Consider the following 22,410-nt stretch of genomic DNA (forward strand, 5'->3'; position numbering starts at 1 on the left):
TGTTATCACTTTGTTATTCGCTGCTTCTCTTGTAATATTTAAAAACATTAGTTTTGCGGATTTTTTTTCTATTGTTACAGTTCCCCCTTTTAAATGTCTTAAGTACTTTGCTGAGTGTTTTACAAAGACAGAAACACCATTATCCACGAGATTAAAAGCAGTAAAGAGAAAATGACGGCCGCAGTGACTAGCCCAGTGCCCTGCAGAAATCCACTGCACACCGCTGGCATCAGCCCAGGACTCCCGGCGGTCCTGGTGTCTGCTTGCTGGAGCAGCGCTGCTCCCAGCGCGCCAAGTCTTCGCTTCCAAAAGAAACCACAAGCTTCGTTTAGAGTTGTGGACAGATACAGTGTTTATTCCCCTTTTCTTGCTTCATTATTAATTTAAAAGCCTCGTGTATGGTCCTGTTCACAAAAGCAACACCTTTAGTGGCCCCTCCAAGTTTGGCTTCAGATAAAATGGGGTTAAATCAGGCTATTTTCCAAATGCCTCGCTTTCAGTTTTACTTGTCTTCATTTTCTTCCCTGCTCAACCACTTCATCAGCCAACTGCTACTGCATTCTGCTTCGGCCTCCAGAGAATTAGCAGTTCTGACTCCCAGCAGGCTGTCAGAAAGCCTGAAAGAAGTTACCTTACCCTCAAAATCTGGCACAAAAATGAGATGTTATTTCTAATTGTCTTTCTCGCCTTTACTTTCCCTCTCCAGCCCTTCGGGGCTCCCCTCTTCCCATCCTCCAGTTTCCTTTTCCACCCCTGTGCTTGGCAGGGATCCCTGCTCCATTCTGCTGTTTCAATAGCTGGAGCTCTACAAAACTTCTTGCTTTTCCCCCACCCTTGACAGTAGGAAACCGGCGTCGGCTGGTGCTCCCCAGGGAAAACACTACCTCACGCAAAACTCCCCTCATCGCCACGCTGTGCAGGTCACCCGCATTAGCTCCTGGCCTGATCACATGCCATTGCATGAGCTTTTATTGTGACATTTTGTCATGGGCAGTCTGTTCAAGCCTAAATTACTGAAATCTGGGGACAGAAGACTGGGGAGAGCATGGCCTCTTAGCTCCTTCCACACCGCGCTGCAGCTACGCCCGAGCCATGCTCAGGTACTGGCAACAGCCGAGCCGCAGTAGCAGCTGCTCTGGAACGGGCAACGTGCCACGCAGTGTGGACACCATCACCCACCCTCTGGCTTATGGCTTGTACCTGGGACTTTCTTGTGCTGCCCTAACTTATTTTTAGCATCCTGCCTTCTGGTGATGGTCTTACTACATCTACACACCCAGCTGCAAAGAGCTTGCGCTCTTGAAGCCGCATAAATGGAAAAGTCACCAATGTCACCCCTGTGCAGACCCTCGCGGGCAGCTCCGTTGGCTCTTCGCTTACCGCCAGCAAACACGGCCTGGCAGCGGCAACACCCGTGGGGAGCCCAGCCGGCGCCGGGAGGCCCCGCACTGCCGGGGGCCAGCCACGGCCCGGAGGGCAGCGCACCCGCGGGCCGGGGACGCCTCACAGCCGGAGGGATGTCCCCCGGGCCGGGGAAGAGTTCATGTGCTTGTCCGTGCGAGTGCCAGCACCCCTGACACCCAACGGCCCGCGTCTCCCCGGGGGCACCGAGCGGCCCCTGATCGATGCTTTCGGCCACCCTCATCGCACCCCTATCCTCCACCTCGTTTCTCCTCAGAGGGGCCGAGCTGAGCGGCCCGCCCTTACGTGCACGAGAGCGGTTATAAGGGCAGCCCTCCGGTTTTGGCCTCCCGGCTCCCGCCCGGCGCTGGCCCCCGAGCGCCCGAACACCGGTGCCCCTCCCGCGGGCCGCCTCCCGCGCGGGGCCCCTCACCCCCCGCGCCGCAGGTGCCCCCACCCTCCCCGCCGGCAGGGGGCGCTCTCGTGCGTGCGGCGGCGGAGCGGCTCTGCCCCGCGCGGCGGCGGGGCGGGGCGGGGCGGGCGGAGCCTTTAAGAACGGGCATCCCCCGCCCGGGGCGCCGGTGATGGGCGGGGCGGAGCCGCGGGGGCGGAGCCGCCCCGGGACTCGCCGGGCCGCCGCCGGAGCAGGAAATGGAGGCGTGAGGGGCCGGGCGGGCCGGGGCTTCCCGCGCCGCAGGGCTGACCGTGGGCTCGCCCGCCGCCCTCCCCGGACCGCCCCCGCCGCGGCGCGGGGCCGGGCGCCTCGGCCCGCCTCGGCCCGGCCCGCCTCAGCCGGCTCCGCGCCCCGCCCCCGCCGCGGGGCCGGCATGTGAGGCTGCCCGGCGGCGGCGCCTCCCTGCGCGGCTGGGCCGGCGCGGCCCCCGCACCGCTCTTCGCTGCCCGCGGCAGGGGAGGGGAGGCCCGGCCCGGCCCTGCCCTGCCCTGCCCCGGGGCCGGCCCCCCCTGCCGCCGCCGCCCCGGCGCGGAGCGGAGCGGTGGATGGGGCAGCGCGGCCGGCTGTGGGAACGATGCCGCGGAAGGAGCTGCCGCTGCCCGAGGGCTGGGAGGAGGCGCGGGACTACGACGGGAAGGTGTACTACATCGACCACGGCAGCCGCACCACCAGCTGGGTCGACCCCCGCGACAGGTGGGCGGCGGGGCCGGGGGAGGGCGGGCGGGCAGGGCGGGGGGCGCCGCTCCCGGGCCCTCTTCGCGCCTTCCCGGGGCGCGGGGGGACACCCGCGGCCAGAGGTGTGCCTGCCGCCCGCCGGAGCCCCGGCGCGGCTCCTCAGCGCGTCCTCTCCTCGCTCGCAAGTTGCCCGGTCGGTAACTGCTGCCATCCCTCGGCTGCAGCCTGGCTCCAGTTTGGCTCCGCGGGAGGGGAGGGCAGGACGGGCCGGTCGTTTCGTTACCCGCGGCCCTGGGAGGGCACTGGGCGCCTGTGTGCTGCTCGGGAGGTGAGGGATGGAGGGAGGCCAGTGAGTTTTTTGTTGCTGTTTTGTCCTCTCATCTTCTTACCTACCTCCTCTCCTGTCTCCAGACATCTTGCAGATCTGCATTGCACGCTGCCCGTAGCACGTGAGTGTAATGCAGCTGGCGTCAGCACTGCCATCTGAAGCGTGGCAGGGGTGGGGAGCCTACCTGGGTCACCCCCCGAGAGCAGCGGTGGTTCAGTGGAGTGGGGAGGGACTGGCAAAGCAGGGTCAGAGAGGTGTCGGTGGGTCGTATCGTGGCCCACCTCTGCGAGCAGCTCTGTGGCCTTGGTGAGCGTGGCAGTGACGGAGGTCACTGACTTCAGGGTGTGTTTCTGATCACCCCTGTCTGCCTCCTGCTTCCCAGCACAGTCTCCTCTTGCTCCTACTTGCTCTGAGGAGCTCTTTCTCTATATTGCTCGCTTTAAAGAGTAAGAGAGATAGAAAACAGTCTACTGTTCAAGACAGAGGTCATTTTCCAAGCAGCGCCTTGTTTTAGCACGTTCTAGGTCCGTGCTTGAGGCAGGTATGGTAAGCCAGCATACAGTAGCTCAGGCACGCAGGAAGCTCAACTACTGGGTAGCTGCTGAAATCAGAAGTGTCTAAATTTCACATTTAATGCACTGTTAGCTGAAGTTCCTGGCCACAGCAACTAAAAACTTCATCTTGATGAGCTGGAAATTCCAGCAATCTGAATATGTGGTTTGTTGTTGATAAATTTTACATGCTTCCCCCATCTGACAGCGAATGTTTTCCTTGTTATGGGGCAGCTAGTGTAACTCCTGAATTTGTTTTCCTTTCTTCCCCTTGCCCCAGCAATCAGTTCTTTGGCAGCGCTTCCATTGTTGGTGGGATGTCAGTACTTTGCCTTCTCTTCAGTTCTACTTCGATGTTTTTTTGTTAAGCATGGAAGTGAATGATTGTCGAATTTTACAAGATTTCAAGGAGTGTTCTGCATTCCAGGAATAATCCTTGTGTATACTGTACACAAATGTAACCTGCTGCTGGCTGGGGGTTGGGAACTTGTTTTGAGACTTCTGTTTCGGTAATTTGGTCAGGAAGAGCTAACAATGCTTGTTTCAAGGTGTGCTTTTTAACCTTTGTAAGTCAATACAAGCTTAAATTAGGAGTGCTTTCTTGGCATCTTTATTTTGTTACAGAGAATGAAGGCAAGCGAGAAATCTAATAGGCCTAGTAGTGGCTTATGAAAATTCTCATCTGTCCTTGGTTAGTGATTCAAAAATGACAGAAAGGACTAAATGGGTGCCTTATTTACTCATGTGTACTGAGCTGTCGCAGAAACGTTACCTACTCACCACTGTTAAAGGAGAATATTCAAACACATACTGATAACCCATATCACATGACATATTTGTTGTGCACATAGAAATACACCTGAATACACATGGCCCTGACAAGCTTTGCATCTGAGTCATCTTCCAGTAGGGCTACCAAGAAAACAAGCTGAATTAGACACTCCCCCTGAAAATCCTCAAGGTTTTGAAGAGTTTATTGGTCCAGCAGTAGAACAACTGTGTGACACAACATTTACTCATCACCTGGGGGACCATGTGCTTGCATGAGTTGAAACCCTGCTCTGACATATAGGAAAGAAGTTTCTCTTTCAACTTATTACTGCTGTCTGTGAAAACCAGCTGATGGGGAATTTCTCATCAGCTCAAGTCATAAGATAACTGCTCCCTGTGGTAGTAAATTTGGGTTTACGCGCTGATCATTGAACTCTATCAGTATATTTTAAGTTTAAATATTTGTAAGCCTAGCCTTTTACAAGTCATCTTTAAAATTGCTGCAGCTGAGAGGTTGGTTTGTGTATTTGCTACAGTGCTCTCTGTGTGCTGTGCTTACACATGCTGTCTTTTACCCAGCAAAAAGCAGCAGATATTAGGAAACATGGCTGTAAAACTGCAAGTTTGAGGGGTGTGGAGGAAGATGTATGTGTTAGGGCTCACTCTGAACCCGGTTGCTTCTCAGTGGGACTGTACCTTTGTAATACCTGATCAGTTTATTCAGGTCGCAACAACTGGTAGCTAAAGATAGAATGCACAGGTTTTTAAACCTTCCCTAAACCTTGCATTCTAGCTTAATTTAGTGGAAATAAACATGAGCAGGGATACCATCTAGCTTCAGGGCGTGGGCTTGCCCGTTGTTTTTGTGACAACAGTTGGTGTCAGGTTTGTAGTGTAAACCAACTGAGGTTGGTTTAACAGGCTGCTAGGGAAGCAGGCCTGGCTGAGGACACACAGGGGGTGTTGGCAGCAGGCAAGGGGCGGCAGGGGGTGTAAGGTGGACCTCAGCTGGGCTTGGACTGTATGAAATCAAAAGCTGGGCTGGTGAAGCCGGTGGGGCTGGTGGTTTTCCAGCTCGTGTGTAACGCATGACACCAGTCCTGCAGATGGACTGTTGGTAAGAGGGGCCGTTAGACTTTGCCAGTAGGAAGTCACTGGCACCTGGTAGCATCTCACTCTCCTGTAAAGCTGGCTTGAGTGATGCTCAGATGCCTGAAATCTTGATTGAAGCAACTGCATGTCAGAGCACTTTTACGTCATACCTTTTAAGGGTATACTAGACTTCAGGACAGTCCTGGGAAGCTTGTGGATGTTAGCATTTTGGGAAATCATCTAAGGTTAAATAATCTGAAGAGTTTTGTGACTTAACTGTTACTGTACCTGTGGTATGGTGTGACAGAAAAGAATCAAGGTACCTTGTAAGCAAGGATTTCGGGTTAAAAAGCTGTAAGGCAGTTCTAGTGACCAGGTGGAGGGGAAAAAAAAAACCCTGCTGTGTTTTTTCCTTCTGTGAAAGGAAGCTCGCGTAGCTGACTTTTTTGTAGATTTGTTTGAAATTAGATAATTCAGGACTTGGATACTGTGTAATGGGAGATCAAACCTTACTGAGCTAGGGGAAGAAACTTGTCATTCTTCGTTTTAAAAGCAAGCATGATCTTTCAGGTATGCACCAGTACATACCATTTGGTAAAACATGCCAGAGAGTTGTTCCAGTTGCTTTCTTAACACAGAGGGTGTGTCTGCACTGTAAGCTCCTGAGCTGATGACCAACTAGAAAATAAGAATGGTGTCTCAAAATGTTAGCACCAGCTGCTGCCTGTTCTTAAACATCAGTGTGAATCAGGAATTGCAATGACAGAGTGCCCCGAATGAGATTTCTGCTTTCATCAGACATGAGGGTTAGAGGTGGGTATCCGGGTTCCGGTGGGTGTGCTGTCCTTGGTTCTTTACACTGGGTTTAGGGGAACCTCTACTCTCCCTCAAACTGTCTTGGAAGAAGATAGTTTTTTTCCACTTCTCCTTGCCTTTCAACTCAGAAGCTTTCTGATTGCACTGAGGATTTGGAGATGCCTGATAACCTGTCCTGCTCTCCAGTATTTGTGTTCTCGTACTCTTCCTACTGGCATGGTGGTGTAAGCAGTTTTTTCTAGGTTATTTTAGACGGAGCTGACTGAACTTCTCATTTTACCCCAATCACTGGACTTCTGTTGAGAGTGAAACCTGGTGAAATGGGAGCACTTCTAGCTTAAACTTGGTGAAGCTACTAAACAGCAGCAGATGTTTTCAGTTTTGGGAGGCAGCAGTGCCTCAGTTGATGGCCCTTCATTTCTGGAAGGCTCTTACTGATGTAAAGAGTTGGAGACGTTTATTAAATGAAAGCCCAGATTCTGCAGTTGCTGCCTGAAATCCCTTCCCACTCTATATGGAGGTTTTTCCAGTCTGAACCTCCGAAGTAGAGCTTTGGTAAAGAGAATTAGGGAAGAGATTTGCAAAGGTTCAGGGCCAATAGGTGCCAATGTATGTATTGTCACATGTAGAAGACCTTGTGCATTTAAAATAGTTAGGGCCACCTGTTTACTCAGGAAGATTCAGGTTTGCTGAGCCTGAGGTTCTTACTGAAGAAAAGCTAGGCATGTCATATAGAGAGCGCAGTCATCTAGCCATGTCCCTCTAGGTCTGCTTTCTAGGCTTGATGTGAAATCCTGCAGAGTATTTTCTCCTCTGCATTATTCTGATCTTGAAGCTTTTCATCCCCAGTCTGCTCTGCACACCTGTATTAAAGATTTAGAAATGTGAGCATCATGCTAAAATTTCACATGTAACTGTCCACTCCTTGGATTATTTGCCTATAGCATAACTATAATCACTGAAATAAAGCTAAATATAGCTAACTTAAATGTGGGCATTCTCCAAAATAAAAGGGCTAGAAGAAGGAAGGGCAATGAAAAGCAGCAAGAATAAAAGGAGCTGTGCTCTTCTGTAGATGAAAATCACTAAGCGTAAGGAGAAAAGAGGAAAATTCTCAGATGGAGCGTTTCTCTTCCCTAGGTTTTTCTTTCATCACTGGCAGCAGCATAGGTCACGCAGCTGAAGGCTGCTAGTTTAATGCCTGCTGTTGCCTTTCTTTACTGATAGCTAGTCAAACACCCTGTCATATGTATGTGAATCTGCTGCTTTCACGTTTACATTCCCCAAAATAGCTGATTATTTTATAAAGATCAGGCAGTTCAGTGTGTGCCCATAGAAGCCGTTGATAACCATTTTCCATGAGTACAGAAGTGAGTGACAGAAATGCAGTCTTCATAGTCATCTAAGTGCCATCTCTGGGAATAGGTGTCTTAATGTGTAGGATTTGTGCTGTTCTTACAATTTTTTTTCCACAGTAAATGAAAATTAATTGGTTTATATAAGTGCTAATATATAAGGAGACAAGGACAGCAAGTAAGATTTTGTGACACTTGAAATTTTTTTAAATTTATTAATATCAAGAGTCTTCCAAGATGAATTAACACAGGCTGCACCTGTAATTGGAAAAAGTGGATTAGAGCTGAAATCAATCAGACCTCTTCAGTTATGAAAAATCAAACTTTATTGTTTTGATTTTTTTTTCCTGAGACTCTCCAGACAAACCCTGTGGTAGGATGTATTGATTGTTTTGGAGTCTGCAGGGACTGCCTTCAGAGCCGGTGTGCTTCCTCACTTGTGTAAACTTACTTCAAACTGGGGAGGGTAGCTGGAAACAACAGGTATGATGCTTTTTAACAAGGGCATCACTGCTGAAGGTGTGGTACGCACACGTGTGTAGTGATGAAGGATGTTGGCAGTGACTTTAGAACTACTAAAAGCATTATTTTATCTTCCCTATGGAACATGAAGAAAATGAAAAATGTGAAGCTTTGTTCAGCTCAGCAGCTTTTTAATGCATCTTGGGGGAATTCTGAGTCTTAAAAGATCAGAATTGCTTTTGAAGAAATCTCTGTAAATCACATTGTTTAGAAATATGTAGGTTGAGCTTCATTTCTGCTCTGGCAAGGTCATCTTGCTCACAAGATCAGTCCTTTAATTTTGCCTCAAAGACTGACAGCTTGTGAAGTTAGTGACACTGCCACGGAGTGGAAACTTATTTGCAAGGGGATCAACAACTTCATCTCTATGTAGGTCGTGTATTTTCATATCGAAGTCCTTATCTTGATCTCCATCCAGTGGAATGGCAGAAAATCGGCTAGTAAATCCAGAAGATGTGGGTGTGGCAGGTGAGAGGTGGCTGCTGTGTTGGTCACCTGGGGTGGGTGCTCGGTGGTGTTGTTGATGGGGCTCCTTAAGCTGCTGCCAGAGTAAAATTCTGTATCAGTGCAGGGAGCGAGGTCCAGAAGCTGGTCTGGCTGAAAAAATGTTATTTTACTGTCTGGGTTTGTCTTACAGAAACAGTTCATCCATGTTGTATATGCTTGTGCAGAAACTTGTGCTGGCGTAGCTGGGGCTGAGCGGGAGGCTAGGAGGTGTGGGAGTGGGGCTGGCTCTGGTGGCAACCTGGGAGTGCTGCTGAGGGTGCACTTGTGAAACTGTCCCCAGGCACTTGACCTGGTCAGGCTCTCCGCCAGCCCAACCAAGGAGGTGTTCCCAGAGCTGGAGGTGCTTAGCTTTGCCCTGTGATTTCTGACCGAGTTTTACAGGGAGAGTGGATTTTCACTTGCTGGAGCCCAGATGAAACCAGCAGTGGGGTAGAGCATCTCCTAAAGGTGTAATTCGTACTGGTGTCTTCATAGCTAGCACAGTTACAGGAAGATGAGTTTGCAGCAAAGTTTTCCATGTCTGAATCTGATTTAAATTCCTCTAGCTTGCGCCAGAGAATTTATTAGAAGACTTGGGAAGACTTGTCCAAAAAATTTTAATGAGGTAACTTGTACATGAAGTGATGTGTGCTAGGTGGCTGAGGGTGGTCCTGTCACTGATCTGCCACACCGCCTTTTCAGAGTGGGCTTTTATCTCAGTTACTGGAGGAATCTATTAGTAAATGATTGATTCATATTCTGTGCTCCTGAAGGTGACTGCACACTGCCAAGGCTAGCCTTGCACTCTGCTCAGCATGCCGAGAAGCATCACCGCCCCATAACGCGTTCCTGCACGTGTTATGGAGACTCTGCTGATCTCGCTGTCTGCCAGGATTGAAATGTTCTGGGCTTGACTTGACACCTGGTTTTGTCAAGTATGGGAGAACTTCAAGTCTTTCTCAAAGAGGGGGGGAGAGATCATACAGCTGGCTTGGGAAAGCCTTGCTGATGTTGTCCCTGTGCCGGGGCTGGCTGCCTGAACCTGGTGGCCTTGAGTGCCCCACCAGCAGGGCAAGTGTTAGCTGAAAAAATAAATGAATAAAGGGGGGTGGCAGCAGCTAAGCAAAGTCAGGTGGAGGTATGTAGACTAGTGCTACTACATTCACACATATGAGAGCTATGTAGATCGACCACTTCCTTGGAGAGAAATACTTTTTATGCTGGCTGGTTGCCATTTGAGACCTGTTTAGTAAGGTTACATGCTTTGCTTGTGGTAATGAAGACTTAGTTTTAACTGCTCAAATAAAACCCAGAGTTCTTGTTCACAGAGCCTAAGGTTACTGCTCCCCCCTCCCTTTTAAGCTACATGCATAGATAACTGGCTGAACAAACAACAGACAGAACTGCTCCCAATAGAATAATAACTGCTTTTCACTGCCACTCATCCAGTCAAGTGACATCTGGAAGACTCTCTAGATAGTCACAGGAGGTTTGGTGTGTAACAGGAAGATGCAAAGAAGCCAAATCCTACAGCTGTCAGTGTTCTCTGGTTTTTCATGCTTTTGGATGGGTTCTGCTGGCTTGGGCTGTTCTCTGTTTATGCTGGTACTTATGGCTTCCACACCAGCCACGATGTTCTGCAACATGAGTACCCAACACATTTAAAAAGCAGATGAATTGCTTTCTTAATCTTGTAGAGGTGCTGTGGGGATTAATTAGTTCTGACAAAGTGCTTTCTGGCTGGGATGTCAAGCTGATGTTTCAGGACTAATGGTATTGTTCAGTGAAACTGTTTAGTTCTCCTCAAATGCCTAATCACTGTTTTAGAAGAATTTACTCTGTGGAGGAAAGCTTTATTGATTTAAAGCATGCAATAAACAGTATTGATTTGCAAGAGGCAGTCATTCATATCTGCTCTATGCAGAGTTGAGATGTAAAGTGGTCACATAACTATTTGAACCAAAATATCAGTGAAACTATTGCTTAAATCACCCTGCAACAACTTGCAAATTTCTCATATGTGACTTACAACTGCCTTAATAGCCTTGTACTCAGAACAAGGGCAGTCCCCTGCTAAGGAGAGGGCTCTCTGCTGTTTCATCTGTCATAACCCTACCACAGGGAGGATGGCCTGCAGAGGAACAGCAGTGGCCAAAATAATCTTCTGGACCCTTATAGCAGCACAGGAAAATATAGGTAGCCCCAGAACTGCTCTATAAAGCTGTGCTGTGGATAACTTTGCAGTTCATTTTGCTTGTGCCAGGCACAACTTTTGATTTCAGATGGCATCTGAGCCAGCTGAGCCTCTGCAGCTGCTAAAGACATGCTGGTGGCCCAGCTGTGCAGGCTGTTCCCCTGCCCATGCAGCCTCCAAGCCATCCAGCGCACGAATCCTGCGGGACGTCCTTTGAGGGGCTCAGGCAGGTTGGCATCATGGGTTGGCAGCAGCAATCTGTTGGACCGTGGCACCTAACTCCTGAGTGAATGGGAAGAGTCATCTCACTGACAGCTTCATCCTGGACACTTGAAGTTCTCATAGTTGGACTGTTTGAAAGATTGAGTATGTTTTTGAGCTGCTTATCCAAATTATCTCAAAGGGAATTTGGGTGGGGATGATAATAGAAAGTATTTGATTGTCATGTGTGGTGCAGCTCTGCAAATTATCCAGTCTGTTTCCTGTGAAGTGTCTCAGGTTGGTGGCCTGTCTTGAGTGGTGCTGGGTCAGCCAGCCTGATTCAGGCTACAGAGGAGCTCTTAGTAAGCCCTTTGGGAGGTAGAGTTTATCATATTCCATCGGTAGAACCAGCCTGCTCTGTAGCTGCTGAAATGCAAGGGAGGAGGTTCGTGGGTGGGAGTGGGGTAGCAGGCAGCACCCTGGGAATGGAGCAGCTGTTGTCCTGGGCTGGCAGGGATGGGGCAGTCAGGTGAGGGTGGGTTTGTTGCCTGCATTGCAGCAGTGCACCTGGGTGTTTCATGGTGCTCTAAAGCTGAAACCTCTGCTCACCCCAGTGCTGCTTTCCCTGAGGGGAAATCTTCAGCCTGTCTACTGCCTGCTCCGTAGGGCTCCCGTGGTTCACTGGGGGTTTATTAGGATTTCTGAGGCAGCACGTGTGTGCTGTGCTTCTGCGTCTTATGTCACTGACCTAGGAGATGTGGCAGTTCTACTGCAACAGTGCACACAGGGTAAGGTCCATGCTCAATTAGTGATGCTGCTCTAGTTTTTAACAGCTGTTAGATTGTTGCAGTGCTCTTTAGACAGGCTTTTGCTGTTCAGACCCGACCTTTGTTCATAATGGTGCCACTTCTGTTCCTCAGCATCTGATGTGACTTTGGTTCAGTCTTCTGGTTGCTGCTTATGACTTCTGCTGTTTTGGTGGCAAGAGAGGGGCTCAGCTAGCTAGAGACCTTCCTTAGGATTTTTCCAGATGCTCCCTATGACTAGTGGAGTGATGCTAATGATGCAGCTTCATTGACTGCTGTTGCTCTGAATGAATTCCTGTATAGCAGGGATGGAAACTTTTCTCAAGGGAGAACTTGGTATGAAAAGAAAGTATTTTTAAGATAGAATGGTAAGGGTTATCTAAATTAGGATGACCTGTACTGTATATAGTGTTCCAGATGAGCTTTTCATATTGAATTGTGTTTAAAAAAAAAAAATCCTTAACATGAATAACATTTTTGTATTGCAGAGTTTTGGCATGGTTAAACTTGAAATCAAATCAGCACTTTGAACAGACTTTTTTGTTGGAGCATGTATGTGGTGATGCTCGGGTGTATTTGATTAGTGGTGTGTGTTAACCCTGCAGAGAATAAGAAGGTTCAACTCTTCTGTTCAGTACCTTATTCAACATTTTTCAACATCTGATCTCTCTTGTTTAGATTTTTCTGAAATTCCTTGAAGTTATCTCTACATCCAGCTAACCTAAATAGCTTGTCAGCCAGCGAGGCAGTAGGCCAGACTTGCAATTTGTCTTTTCTTATGTCGCTAGTAAGTATTTCACACCGCAAGATCTAAGCATCAAAGTTAAACAATCTGTTGCCTTGATGGGATACTGACTATTTAGTTCTTACGTGGACACATACATAGAAGGCTTTAGGCTGTTTAACAGCTAGTTCTCAAAAAGTAAGTTTTCCAATATTCTAGACATAGGCAGATTTGTCTGGTAAAGAGATCTCCTTACAGTCCCCAGTGAGTGTTATTCTGTCTTATTTTAACTTATATATGTAGGACAGTGAAATGTCATGGCTGCTACCATGTCCCATGGCTTTCTGTGGCACCACGGTTTTGCAAGATATCTTAGACTTCCTAACTTTGCTATTTTTTGCTTTTTAAGTTTGAAATCAGTAGCTTCCAGATTTAACTTAAATCCAGTCTGTCAAATAACAATGTGATATCTTTTCAGTTGAGATGGTCTAGAATTCTGAATAAAGGTAGATATATTGTCATATGTCATCTGTTAATTATTCATAGACTATTGTGTGGCGTTGCTAGTTTCTCATGCAACTGGCTCACTAGTAATTCAATTTAGAAGGTATCTGCCATCGTGGTCTTTGCTTGATGCTAAGGGGAGCATAACCTGAATGTAAATACTTTCTTAAAGCACATGTTTGCTTGCCTGATCTCTTATACTCCTTGGACACTACTCCTCACTTCCTTTTTAAGATTTCTTTTTTGTGAGAAGAATGTGTAGGTGGAAAGGGAGGGGTATGTGGCCGAGGAACCTGGCTTGGTCATTTGCAAAAGGTTTGCATGGATAAAAATCTCAGTTTGCAAAGACGAATTTGCAAATTCTGGTCACACAGAGTCCTCCACTCAGGCTTGTTTTCACACATCCTTTGTAAATGCCATTCTTATCCCTAAAGCAAATGTTCTGTGTTAAATTTTCTCATCTTTATTCTCTACTTGTCCAGTAGTCTTTAGCTAATACCCCATAGTGCTTCCTGGTTTATTTTCTATCTGCTTCCCAGACACAGGCTCCTGCAGTTTTGGATGGTAGTTCTGACAAGTTGTGTTGCATCTTCGGTAGCTTAGATGGGCTGGTGGTCCTTTCTAGCGTGGTCACTATGGGTTTTGAGTCAGGTGCTGTGGTGGTTCTTCCTTCCCATTGGGAAGAGATCCCTCGATTCTTGGAGGGAGACATGACTGCAGCTGAACATGCTGCAGTTCACAGGCTGGTTTAGATGTGTGAACAGGCAATGACTATTTGGGGGTGGGAGGACTTAGTCTTGTGTCAGGCCATGTCCCATCATGTCTCCGTGGCTGCTGCCAGAGCCCTTGTGCTCTCTACTGCAAGGTAGCAAGATGGGGGCTGGGACTCAACGGCTGCTCCCGTTTTCTGAACAGAGCCAAGTGACACCAGGTCCTTGAAAGAGGAAGGCAGCTGGTACAGTTAACTCCTCGGTGTTTAGGGTTCTGCTGTGTAGTAACAAAAATTAGAACAGTCCAAGTGGTAATTCACACCTGTAATTGTTCTTGGGAATCTGCTTGTGACGCTTGCTTCTGACAGTGCTGCATGTTGGTGTTTTTTCACAATCAGATTTATTACAGAATAGATTTGCAGTGAAATAACCTAAATTAAATCATTTTAACAATGACCTTTAAAGGCATTATTGTTTGAATTACTTCCCTGGAGTAGTTGGGCAGGTGTGTGGCAATACCTCTCTGAATGACAGTAGTGCCTCTTACCAAATATATTGTTGAAGACAGGCTGAAATGCTGCTTTGATCCAGCTGCTTTGTGACCAGCCTAGGTACCTGATGAAAGGTGTAGGGAATAATGGAGTTATGTCATTATGAATTAAGGATTTTGCAATAAGAGTTTTATTATTTATGTTGCTTCCTAGATGCTTATGAAGGGTTTACTTCCCCTTAGCTGGTGTCTTTCCAGTCGAAGGCAAGCTGTTGACCTGTCATTTCACGTGTTTGTGTTTCCAGCTCTGATGCTCAGAGTGCTCCTTTTTCCAGTGGTTGTTGCTTCTACTTTCTCTCTCACAAGCTGTATGACACTGTTGCTTAGTGCTCTTATGGCCGTGCTTACAGGGTCTTTAAAGCCTTTCATGAAGTAAGCGTTTTGCCTGATGGGAGAAAGGTTTACAGAGTTTTAAAAAAAGGCAAGAAATACACTGTAGATAATAGATTCCAAAAATGCAAATTTGTTTAAGGAACTCCTTAAAAAGAAGTGAGAGAGGAAGGAGTTGAAGATTAAAACCTGTGTTTATATACATGTAGAAGCTGGAGGCAAAGCAATCCATTCATAAATATACAATAGGATTTATGTCATGGTGAGAAGTGCTACATGCATATTCATGTGTAATTTGCAAATCCTTTAGCGATTAAATACTTTACTCCAAACTCTAGAGCTAAATAACCTTCTTGTTGAAATGAGATGTCCAAAGGCTCTAATGCTTCTCCAGTGGAGAGGAAAGGCTGGGTGGTGTAACAGATCTGATACTCTAATTTTCACTCTATTAAAAGATTTTTGGTGTGCTTTGGGCGTTATTTTATTAGGATACTCAGTAAGTCTTGAACAAAACGTGAAGCAGAGACTTGCAAGAAATATTGTAAAGCTTATCATGCTAAGAAAAGCAAATAGACTTGGAAACTTCTTAGGATGTTTTTCTCAACTGATTTTGATGTCAGATATCTTTGTCTAAACTTTCATATCCTGTAGGTAAGGAAGGAGGCAGATGGGTAATAGAGCTTGGAGTGCCAATGTCTGAAAGAAGTAGCCTTTGTACAAGTGAAGTGAATTGCCTTTAAAGGATGTAGCCTCAGTTCTTCACATAACGCTAAAAAAATGAATATTAATGTACTGTTGCTGATGCTTTTGGGTTTTAAAAGTTTTACAGTATTATAGACAAAGTATATACCTTCCAACATCATGAATGGGGAAAAATACTGCTATAGAATAACTGTTTCCTGCAACTTGGGTTGTTATGGCCAGTGAGTGCTCTGTCACAATGTAGAGTTTCTGGGTAGGGTGGGGTGATGTGACTGCTTTATCTTGCCCTTCAGTCATGGGACTTAATGATACCGTGCAAACGGGACAGCAACTGACAGGCATCCTGCTGAAAAATCAGAGTTCGGCGTATGCCTCTAACACTACCGTGATAAGGCTGGGACTTGTCATGCGATTGTGTTACATGCTCTGTGCCTGCCCTCGCCTTCCTCGGGATCCTTTCACAGCTGGAAGCAGCAGGCCTGTGTCCTCTCTAGATTCACCAGCTGCTTTGCTTGTGCAGCAGACTGGTGGCCAGGTAGCAGGGACTTCTGGGATGGCAGGTGTTTCTGTATTGCTATGGTCAGTTACTAAAGAACCACATTTCTTGGATTAAAGTTCTGCTCAGTTCTTAAAACTGGACCTAAGCATGTTCAGTTACATCAAACTAAATCCTTTGTTTACCCTTTGGGAAAACTGTGGTTTATTCTTGTATCTGGACCATCACAAAGTGTTGCTTACTGTGCTCTCTCCTGGTGTTCCTGATGGCTCACTTTGTAATTGCTTTTTTTTTGTAGCTTTATGAGCGCTTTCTCCTTTGCGCATCAGTTTTGTGTTGGGAAGAATATAAAGTACATCCATGCTGGATGGGAAAAGCCAGCAAAGTTCTCGTGTTCTCTCCTCCCCACTGAGGTTAGTCCCTCTTTGAAAGTTGTGTTGTCTGATTTAGCTTTCCTGCCCCTGCTTTGTAACAGCCCGCTTCTGGGATGCTTTGATTCAACTGAACAAGGAAACAGGGCAATGCACTCAATTCACTAAGGACTACATATGCATTTTTCTGGCTGGCACAGGTGTAACAAATTGCCCTTTTAGTCCTGTTTACTTGTTTTTCTCATTCGGTCACAGGTAGGTTCTGCTCCTTGGTGATCAGAGAAGAGCCCTGGATTCCCTGTTGCTGTCTTGTGTTGTGATCAAGGAGGCATGTAGCAGAGGTGATGTCCCTTTGGTGCTTGGGGGCTCTGCTGTACAAAGCTGTACTTCGGTTGATTTGAAACGATGTTTCCAGGTAACTGTGAAAAGTTGTTGCTTTTACAATGAGCGCTGAGAATTTGTCATCGTCTGCCATGTCAGAGCATCAGCCTGTCTAAGCTGGTGGCTAGTCACATAAGGGGATGAAAATGCAGCACTGGGTACTTGAAGAATATGAATTGGTTTAGTTCCATAGAAGGGACAAAATTGGGGTAAACAAACCCAGTCCTTCTTAAACTGAACCCTGAGTGGGTGACTTGTTGGCTTTATATGGTGGACACTTTGCCTGTCAAGCGGTTCAGGTGCAGACAGGGGAATGGCTGATGTGTGAGGCATGATGTTTCTGATTACTGTGAGGCTGTATGAGCTGGTTTTATGCCAGTATTTTTTATTATATGTTGAGAAAAAATAGAAGGGATTAATTTATTAACAAACCTCACTTTTCAAATGAGTGCTGCTGAGGTAGAGGCTGGATGGGATGTGAATTTGATTGCCTGCCCCCCCCCCTCATTTTAGTAACCATAAATGATTGCCTCTGGATCCATCTCAAAAGAGTACAGTGAACCATTGCTTACAGTATTGTAACCACTTGTACATTTGCTGGTGGAAAAGGTAAAAAGCTTTGCCCTAGAGCTTGTTTGTGGCTGGAGTGCATCACTTAACCTTGCCTTCTTGTGCTGCTGGAGGTCTGGCTGTAGGCCTGAGCACAAGCCCCACTGGCAGGGCTGGAGCAGGCTGAGGAGCGACTGAGCCTTCTGCCCTGAGAGGTGGCCGTTCCTTCAGCCCTGGTGCCCATCCATCTCCTCACTAAGCTAGCTGGCACACAGAAAACTGCTCCCTCTTTTTCTGGGCACAGTTTCTGCTGCTGCAGTAAATTGAAATGGCCTAAGGACTGTCTTTTGCAGCAGTGACCTTCCTGCAAAACATGGTTCCCCTAGAAGTCATGACTTGCTCCTGAGCTGCAGTCGGTGCAGTTGCGCTGTGCTTGCCTGGCACTGTGGGTGGTGAGCATGGGTTCAGTGAGGCAGCCATGTCACTTGTAGTTTGTCTTTCAAAGCAGACAGCTTAAATATCAGATTGATGCTTTCTCAGTGCTGCGCTGTGGGCTGTAATTTCATCTGCTGCAACACTGTGAAGGTGACACCTAAAAAGGTATGTGCTTCTTTCTGGATGTCCTCCCTGTATCTTCTGCATGCATAACTGGAGGCACCATTTTACCTGCATGTTGGCCTTGCTCAGCATGTGGTTGCTTAGGAGCCTAGCAAAACACTCAACATTTTTCTCTGAAATGCTGTTAGAGAGAATTTCCATGTCATATTTCATTCATCCCAAGCACTGCAGTTTCTGCAATATCGCTGTCCTTTGTCTTCTCTGGTCTGGAACAGTAGAAGCATCTGTTTATGCCATTGATTTGGCAATTATTAGAAGGACACTGAATAAAGGACATTATTAAAGGAAAGGAGGAGTATTCAAAGACCGCTGCCAGTAAGGTCTGTGTTTTTAATAGTTTTGCAGATTCATCACTGATTTTGGAACTTGATAGCAAGTTGGTTCTCTGGATCAGTCTGTAGGTTAGCTTAAAGATACTAGACAAGGGCAACAGGAGTATTTTGTTTGCCAGAGAATTTCAGCTTGGTCTTTGCAGATGAGCTGAACTGTGGATAATGATTTATTTAGCTGAGCTGATAGGAGTAAGTTAATATACATGTTGAGAATTATGCACTGATGGTGTATGGGTAGAAATGAATGAAATGGATAATACAGTGAAACTATTTGGTGAAAAAATTACTGGCATGGGAGTTGCATTTCATTTAGGTGCTGATGGTGAAGTAGTACTCAGTTAAGCAGCAAATTTCAAACCTGTGAGCTCTCGTGATGGCTTGCTTGAGACCAGATGTACAGTGCTATAAGGCACAATGTCAGATCCATTAAACAGCTTTGACTTAAAAAGAAGGATGGAAATGAATAGCTGAGATATTTTAGGTAATTGCCTTGAGCAACAGTGATGGTTGTATTGGAACAGCTTCAGTAAGTTATAAACAAGCTATGGCTGAGGCTAGCTCAGGCAACTGATAATTTGCATAGTGCCTGGCATAATTTGGTTGGAGAAGAGCACACATGGTGTATGCGGGCTGTACTTCTTGGTGTCTGCCCTGAGCTCCCTTACAGGGGTTGTGTGTACCTGCAGAGGTCTGGTTCTGATAACACTTCCCATCTACCCAGCTGCTTTAGTTTTACCTGAAGTATCTTGCTACAAATACTGGTTTTCACTGAGTAAGACTTAAAATGGGGTTTTACCCATTCAGCTGCTTCTTGTCCTTTGGCAGCTATAAAGGCTACAAAAACTGATAGTTATGGAGAAGAAATGTTATTGAGGGATCTTGGAACAAAATAGTATTTTACACTATGGAAAAAAAAACACCCAGATTTTTTCCTTTTTTTGGATGGGTGGAAGAAGGGAAACATGAGCTTACATGAGGTAAGCTGGACAAGGATGGCTTTCTGACATTGTCAGCTATACAGGATTTGGATTGTGCATAGAGAAGACTGGCTCTGAAATCATTTGTTTTTCAGAACCTTGCTCTGTAAATTTCAAGGAAGGGTACTGTTTAAGGTAACTGGAGATGAGAACAACCTAAATGTATAGAGAGACACCCTGTTCTGGAATTGGACATATCTTGACATGTGAGCATCTCCTTGTGCAGGTGTTAGGTTAGAAATCCGGTGGTGATTTGAATGGTCAAATTTGTTAGTACTTTCTTGTGTGAACAAGGTGGATGTATAAGAGTTGAACATAGTAATTGAGTTGCTAATTAACTTGGCTCTTAAGCATGGCTTTTTGGAAAGTAATGCTGCCTCTTGTCCCATTCCTCACGGAAAGGCAGGGTGTGCTCTGGCTGATGTCCATGGTGACCTGGGGCATTTCATGCCCCACAAGAAAATCTCAGGAGTGAAAGTCTTGTGCCTTAAAGCACTTGCAGATCCTGTGACTTGTTTGCTAGGCTGCTCCAGAAGGAGGACCTATTTTGTGAAGAGAGCATAGGGATGTCTACACCACCTTTTTTCCCTGGTTACATCCCCTGCATTGAAAACTGAGACAAAATACCCTGTTACAGAGAAGCAGGTGCTGGGGTTTGATATGGCATAAAGAAAGATGTGATTTCCTACTGCACTTCGCTAGGTTTGTGTGGTCTCTACTAGATTTTTAAGAGCTTATTTTGACCAAGAGCACTTATTTTCCAAGACAAACCTGAAACTCATACAGAGTTGGTGCCTTCTGCTGCTTCCCCTGACTTGCAGGGAAGAGAAACATGTGAAAATGGAAGTGGTTTGGCTTGACTCATTACGAAGCCCCTAAATAATACTTTGTGCCTCATGCACCAAATGCTTAAAATCCTTCTATTTTGGAGTTCAAGTTAAATAATCAGGCTAAATGGCAAAGCATAGAAGGTAAAAATGGAAAATCCAGTGCAGAGTACATCCCTTTGAAAGTATAGCATAAAGTATATGATTCCTTAGGATAGGGCTTTCCATAGGATGGAGCCGTGCTATGGGATGAAGCCAATTGAATTAGGGGGGGTAGAGCTCACCTGCAGGTACTGCTGGATATTTGGAGATCTGAGAAGCTGAAATGAAATCTTCAGCAGAAGAAATTCTTTTAAAAATGAGAAATGCCAGAAACATCATATAATCCATGAAAAACATAGCTATTGCTTTCCGTTTTTACGTAAAAAGCACCCAAATGCTTTGTTAATGAGAAGCCAACTAAAGCGCTGAGCACAGGTAGATCTGTGCAGCCCCGTGGTTTTGTGCTGTGTGCCACTTGTCATTAGCCTTGCCAGCTGCTGCTGCGTGAGGCTATGTGCAGCGTGGAAGGGAGCCCTGGTCAGAGCTGCAGAGCTGGGGCTGCTGGGTGCCTCGCCTGGGGTGCTCTGGAGAGAGCTGTTGTGTTGCAGTTGATCTGCCTGCAACCAGCGGGAGCAGAACTGGGCACTAGTAAACGAAGGCAAAATGACTGAAGGGAAGAGACAGCATCTCTGTGCCGCGGCATTATCTGTCTGGCAAATACCTAGGACAGGGATCTCCATCTGGCATGGGCTTGGCTGTCGAGGAGTGGCTGCTGCCATGGGAACAGAGGTCCCTTCCTGCCGGAGTGCCAGGGCCCTTCTGCTGGGATTAAACCCGGGACAGCTGCATTATGGCAGGCAGAGCTGCTGGCTCCGATCTTGAGCTCTTTGTCTTCACAACCCATCACCTGCACTGCTGCTTTTTCCTTGCTAACATCACTCTTATTGCTTCAGAATATGGGTTAAACATTATGCTGTACTCTGCTTTCAGATGCTTGGAGTGGTAAAAAAGGGAATAGGGATTTTAAACATCGTTGGGGGAGCAATGTGTGCAACTGGGGTCACACACAGCCAGTCACTCTCGCAGGGCTCAGCTTTGTATTCAGATGTGCTGGCTGGCGAGCTGCAGACATTCCAGATACTTGTGTTCGTTTTGGCTGTATCCAGGCACGCACTCACAAAGAGCAAGATGCGTGCAGTGAAGTATAAATCCCGTCCTCTAATGACTGAAAGCACCGTTGTGTGCGCATACATGCTTAACAGATTGTATAATTAGCTGGCTTTGTAAGCAGGCAGCATGTGTGATTCTTCAACAGTTATCTAAAATCTTATGTGGTGTGAGGAGTGTCTGCGGGTCCTTAAGCTTGTTGTATCCATGCACCGGTGACTGCTGGGCGGAGGAGAGGGGGCTGCATCCCCTGTGCCTGGAGGAGAGGGGCTTCCCAGGCCCGCCATCATCACCTCTGCCTTTCCTCTGAGCCCTGGGCTGGCAGGCAGCTCTTTCCCCTTTGGCTGCCGGTGCTGGGCTGGTTTGGCTGGCTGCTCTGTGGGTGTGGGGACAGGGTGACAGGGGCTGTCCCCAAAGGCAGCCTCCATGCAGCGCCCTTGAAGACAGGCTCACCAGATCATGTAGTCATGTGCTTTAGTGTGCACAATGTGAGTTACAGCTAGAGTCCTTCTCTTGGCCTGTGAGTTTGATTAGGCTTTGGCTCAGGCTGCAACCTGATTTTATATGAAATATTTAATTCAGAGATGTTAATCCTGGAGGTCACAAGCCTCACTGCAGAGTTATCCTGACCCTGCAGCACAGGAACTGTTGGGCCTGCTGGCGAAGCAGCTGCTGCTGCAGTGCTGTGCCTGCTTGCTCTTGGGAGAGAGGTGTTGCTAACCCCAGGGAACTGGTTGCAAGCAAGTAGGAAAGCTGGGGTTTACTGCTGTGGAGGAATGCGACAGGTTGTGCCGGTGTCCAGGAGACGCGGAGGGTGGGAACGCATAGCAGGGCCCAGGGCTGCGTGCTTGGGATTTCACTGGAGCCGGGGAGGAGCCAGCAGGGAAGCGAACATGACCTTGAAAATCCTTATCGAGATGAAAAGGTGCAGTCAGGGAGCACATTCCTCTGCCGGCTGTGCTGCGCACAGTGCGCAGCCCAGCTGGGCTGACAGCGCACGCTGCGGCTGCACACAGCTCCGACAAACAGCTCCTTGTCATGTCCCCAGGAGATCGCTTCCTGCAGTCGGTGGCAGGGTGTCCGTCGGTCCCACGGCAGGGCTGGCGTGATCTAAGGGTGCGCGTAAATCTAAGGCACCAGCTTCTAAAGTTGACCATTTCTATGCGCTTCATTTATAAGTAGTAATGAGTCTGAAGGCGGTAGGAAGGCAAAGTCTGGCAGCTGGAGAAGATGGGCCACTCGAGAAGACCAGTTTTAATTATGATTCCGTGGCAGATGAAGCTCATCTGTGAGTTTGGTGCCCAGGAATCTGGTGAGCAGCCAGACAGCTCATCACAACCAACAAGGGGGCGTTGTGGTTTTCTCCAGTGCTGCTTCTGTTCCTGACACTCCTCTGTCGCTGGCATGCTATTGACTGCTAACCCAACTGTAAATTGACTCGGCAGAAAAGTCTGGGTACTCTTGTGTTGTGTTACTGA

General features: G+C 47.2%; 1 protein-coding gene across 2 annotated transcripts in view; it reads left to right on the forward strand.

Moving 5' to 3' along the window:
- The first annotated feature begins 2,356 nt into the window (after positions 1 to 2,356).
- The window catches only part of WWC1 (WW and C2 domain containing 1), a 74,279-nt gene continuing 54,225 nt past the window's right edge, over positions 2,357 to 22,410 (forward strand). The window contains exon 1 of one of the 2 annotated variants that reach the window (XM_076350484.1): positions 2,357 to 2,548. In XM_076350484.1, coding sequence (XP_076206599.1) covers positions 2,430 to 2,548 — 119 coding nt within the window. In that variant the 5' untranslated portion in view covers positions 2,357 to 2,429. Of the gene's footprint in view, positions 2,549 to 16,355; positions 16,455 to 22,410 lie in introns of those variants that run through there. The other variant, XM_076350485.1, reaches the window with a different exon arrangement.

Source organism: Aptenodytes patagonicus, chromosome 12 (assembly GCF_965638725.1).
Source record: "Aptenodytes patagonicus chromosome 12, bAptPat1.pri.cur, whole genome shotgun sequence".
NCBI classification, from domain to species: Eukaryota; Metazoa; Chordata; class Aves; order Sphenisciformes; family Spheniscidae; genus Aptenodytes; species Aptenodytes patagonicus.